Source organism: Aplysia californica, unplaced genomic scaffold (genome assembly GCF_000002075.1).
Source record: "Aplysia californica isolate F4 #8 unplaced genomic scaffold, AplCal3.0 scaffold00134, whole genome shotgun sequence".
In the NCBI taxonomy this organism is placed as follows: Eukaryota; Metazoa; Mollusca; class Gastropoda; order Aplysiida; family Aplysiidae; genus Aplysia; species Aplysia californica.
The window spans coordinates 672,505-677,054 of record NW_004797404.1 but is presented as its reverse complement, the minus strand read 5'-3'; the positions used below and the strand labels follow the sequence as shown (position 1 = coordinate 677,054).

General features: G+C 38.4%; 1 protein-coding gene across 1 annotated transcript in view; it reads right to left on the bottom strand.

Annotated features, from left to right (window-relative positions):
* The window catches only part of LOC101862178 (Na(+)/H(+) exchange regulatory cofactor NHE-RF1), a gene marked incomplete in the record, with an annotated part of 79,176 nt that extends 75,489 nt beyond the window's left edge, over positions 1-3,687 (bottom strand). Inside the window, 1 exon segment of the mRNA XM_005096661.3 lies at positions 3,114-3,687. Coding sequence (XP_005096718.2) covers positions 3,114-3,504 — 391 coding nt within the window.
* Between the last annotated feature and the right edge of the window lie 863 nt (positions 3,688-4,550).

Here is a 4,550-nt window from a genome sequence, read left to right as displayed (position 1 = left end):
GAGACAGACAGACAGACAGACAGACAGACAGACAGACAGACAGACAGACTTCTTTATCATAATAATAGAGTCAAACCGATTACACAGAAGAATAAACAAAATGAGCATTCATATATCCCTCCTAGCTACCTGGAATAACCATACCATTTCGCATCGCACGATTAAAAACAGCAGAGCATGTGAACTCAAAGTAAGCCACTCCCACCAGTCTCAAAACACTACAGCCGTGGGCGGCTAAAACAACAACCTCCACGGCTCACTGGCCACACTCTGAGCTGCCCACCCAGCTTTCCACATATCATGTAATCTGCCATGCCATGCAATAAAAGAAGAAGCTCTCTGTCAGCCCAGAATGTGTAAAAACGAAGAAAGAATTCAGCCTGTTGTCAGTTTCATGGGAAAATAAAAACTCCTGTCCTATGGCCCAAATTAAAGTGTATCACTTTTCTTCAAATAACATGGGAACATGTAGACAGGTCACAATAGCAACAATTTCTGGCATTGTCTAAACCAAGAGTGTAAAACAATACAACTTCACCAAAGAAGCAACCATTCAGTAACTGCACAGCCATAAGGAAACTGTACTGAAGGAAAGATGTAGATGAAAATGAGAGAAAAGTCACAGAGAGAACAGAATACAAACAATACAACGAAAATAAAACTGTTATTATCATGGTGTACAGTTGAAAAAGATCCGAACTGGTAGATAAAACAAAAACAAGTTGGAAAAGGATAAAAAAACAGAAATATTGTAGGCTTTTGAAAACCTGTGGTTTGAATGTGCCAAAGAATAACCTAACTGTTGATTATCATCAACAGTTACGCCCAAAATCTTAAAGCAGTCTGAATCACTGCAGATTATTGATGAAATTGTAAAGCATATTAAAAGTCACTTGAAAAAAAATAAGTACATGAATTTCACGATGAAAAGGTCAATGACAAAATAGTGTGACAAAAAAAAACTGTTTAGAATCTATAATAACATTTTTATCTTTGATAAAAGCACTTAATATCTTTGTAATACACAGCACATTTTCTACCGCTATGACTTTGAGAAAATACGTTTGGAAGTCAATAACCAGCTCACACTATCACTTAGTCACTAATAGGCGGAAAGAGATCGGCCACTGTCTGGAATTTCTGGTCAGGCCGAGTTGAAGGAAATGGAGATAACCCGAGAGTAAATTCTACCAACAGAAAAACAAAGTCATTTCACCCCATCAGTAACATTACAGCCAATATATGGCCATTGTCATTTTTATCTTCAAATCTGGCACATCTCTTTAACCTCATGATAAAATATACACCTCAAGAACAGTATTCAAATAAGATTTTCCAGCAGCTTTTATAAGTTATCAAAACAGTCTGGGGAAAATTGTCCTCCTATCATTCCAAAAAGGTGAAAAAGACAGCAGTCAAAACTTAGAAAAAAAACCTACCAAGGGGAATCCCCTCACAAAACAGGACATTGTCATTACTACAGTTGGAGCTCAATACACTACAGACCAATGACTAATTTTTAACTAGGACTGAGTAGGGAAAACAGCGTACAAATGTTCCCAAAAACATGTCTCGGAACAAACTCAATCCAGGATCTCTCTGGTCATAGGCGATTGTTTTATCATCAGACAACATAGCTCCATGGCTAAATGTCCAGAGACCTATATATTTTGTTATTATCTTTGTAAAACCTTATTTACCCATTTAAAATTATTGAGTCAGAAACGCAACTCTACCCTATCCATACGTTGTGTTTTATTATGGTGTATCCATACGACGTGGGGAACTCTGCCACCACTTTCCAAAGAGGAAATTTACTTGTAAAATCCGATCCGTACGCTTTGGATAGCAGTCTGTAAAAATGTTTTTTTGAGAAATACTTAAAGCTTCAAATAGATCTTCGCGCTAGAAGTATTCTAAATTTAAAATGTGATGAATACAACCCCGGAGGTAAAAAATGACACCACGGAGTACGGATATAGGGTTAAATTACAAAAACCCAACCCTAAGTTACTCATTTTGGTACAAGTGACAAAAACTTGACAACATGAAGAAGTTGAAGACCAAATGAGCAGAGTTTAAAATTTCTAGATCTTTTACTCAGGACAATCACCCTGAGTGAATTATTACAGACTAGATCTAGACAGTTCCCTGCCCCAACAACAGCTGGGGGGGGGGGTGTAAATCTGTCACTGTTGATAGAACTATTACCCAGAAGGTCTATCAAACACAGAAATATAAAAAAGAGTAAAATAACTTTTTTCCTATTTTGTTTTCTCTGCACAGCTTTAGATCAATTTCATGTGTCGATTCATAGAGACAAGAATTTATACATCCCTGGAACTTTTAGAACATGAGCCCCAACTTCAAAATGATCACACTGAAGTGTCTGAAGAGAGAAAACAAAATTCTTCTTTCCCTTCATCTAAACAGAGGTTAAAGTAAAAATGTTCAATTTTCAATGTAATGAAAGGTTATAATCTACAGCAAAAGAAGGCATAACCTACTAAGAAAAACATTGCCTTCACACAAACCCAATCTTAATTTCCGATTCTCCAGCAGAAAGTAATCAAAGCCAGGGAATCCAACTTCTTCATGTCATTCAATCTTTTAAACTATCGGTGCAATCAAACAGTCTCTTTTCTGAATTAATATTAATTATAAATTCCCCCAGCTCCATTACAGTACACACATAGGCCTCTACTGATTATGATTAAAAGGCTATATCTAATCTATAGGCCTACACATTAATCTGGACTCTGGTTCTATATCTATATCTAGATCTAGATTTCTAGATCTAGATCAAAATATACTCTTTGAGTAGAACTAGATCTAGATCTAGATCTATAGGCTAGTATAGAGTATACTAAATCTAGACTAGTATTGGATAGGATCTGGTCATGCATTTGATTGAAAATAAAATGTTTATCAACAATCCCAATTAACAGCATTCAAATTTTTTTAAAACGAAAGATTCATTAAGATTTTTTAAAACCCATCAAATACACTGGAGTATATCAGGGCCTAATTTTGAAGATTAAATCGTAAAATGCAATTAAAATATGAAAACGTTCTTCAAGAAATACGCCACGCCCCCACCATGCCACACCCACCTGTTTCTACTTGCGGCTCTTCGACGTTCCTCGCAGCGCTGATGAACAGAACCTCTGGCAAATCTCCTTTAATCACTTTTTTCTGTTCCTTGTACCAATTGTCAGCATTAGTATCAACAACCAATAGCCGAGTTTCTTCGCCGCCCGATCGAACTCTTGCAACAACCTGTTGATGATTCTCGTTCCCGATATTTACATTGTTGACTTCCACGATCCTGTCTCCTTCCTTGAGTCCTGCGGCTTCCGCGGGCGAGTTACCGTCAACTTTTCCGATATACTGACCGGCTTTTCCCTTCTCGGCATGTAAGTTGAAGCCATATCCCTGGAATTCAGGCCATTTCACAACATGGCACTGCCTAGGCCGAAACTCTTCTGGAACGTCGCCACTCATATTTATTTTCTGCTGCTACGGCCAAACTTCAAGTGAGAACAGCACACACTGATTGCCAAACTGCGATGCGGCCAGAGTACACCTGTAAGGTATAAGCCTAATATGGCGGATTGTCCACGCAGGTCACATGACTTGGCAAGGCCAATCACTAGACCAAAATCTCACACAGAAAATGTAGGCAAAGTGAGGAAGTGTGAAACTGACTGGTGACACGAGAAGAAAGATTACTAGATCTAGAATCTAGTCTATGTCAGAGCAAAGAAACAAATCTTAATCCTCATAAAATTTATGCATTTTTCGTAGGAAAGGCGATAACACAGAAAACGGCCTTCCATACTTCCCGGTGTTGAATCCCCGTCACGTTGGCTCAAAGCGCATTTTTTCAAGGGAGACAACACTGTGTTTTCAAAAGGAATTTGTCAAAGAACAGTCTGCCCCCTTCTTCCTTTTTTTTTTTTAAATTACACAGGGTGTGGTTCTCAATTGCAGAGCACGATTTCAAAGCTTGAGTTTTGAGATTGAGAACTGCTTCACCTCATAAACAACTGATATCATAAATTAAGATTTTTAAAAACCTACCAAATCCACTGGAGCATATCAGGCCTGATTTTGAAGTAACTACCGGTACCGTCCAGTCTCCAATTTGAATTTCCTATAAAAAGTACTGGAGAGGTTAGTGTCATCATGTCTCAAAAACTATCATTCAGCCGAGAGTCTTGCCGCCAAATTTCAATCAGCCTATAGAGAATTTCACAGCACAGAGACTGCCTTCCTTTGAGTACACATCGACATCATCCGATACGCTGATCAAAAACTGTACAGCACTTATATTTTGCTTGACCTGCGTGCAACGTTTAACACCATCGATCAAGACCTTTTATTACAGCGGCTCAGAGTATACTTCGGCCTAGGAGGATCTGCACTTAAATGGCTGGAATCCTATTTCAAAGACCGATCCCAATCAGTTCAACTGATATCTTCTCATGGCAATCCTACAAAGGCTGGCAGTGTGAGATCATCGTCAGTTCAGCTTCATTATGGAGTCC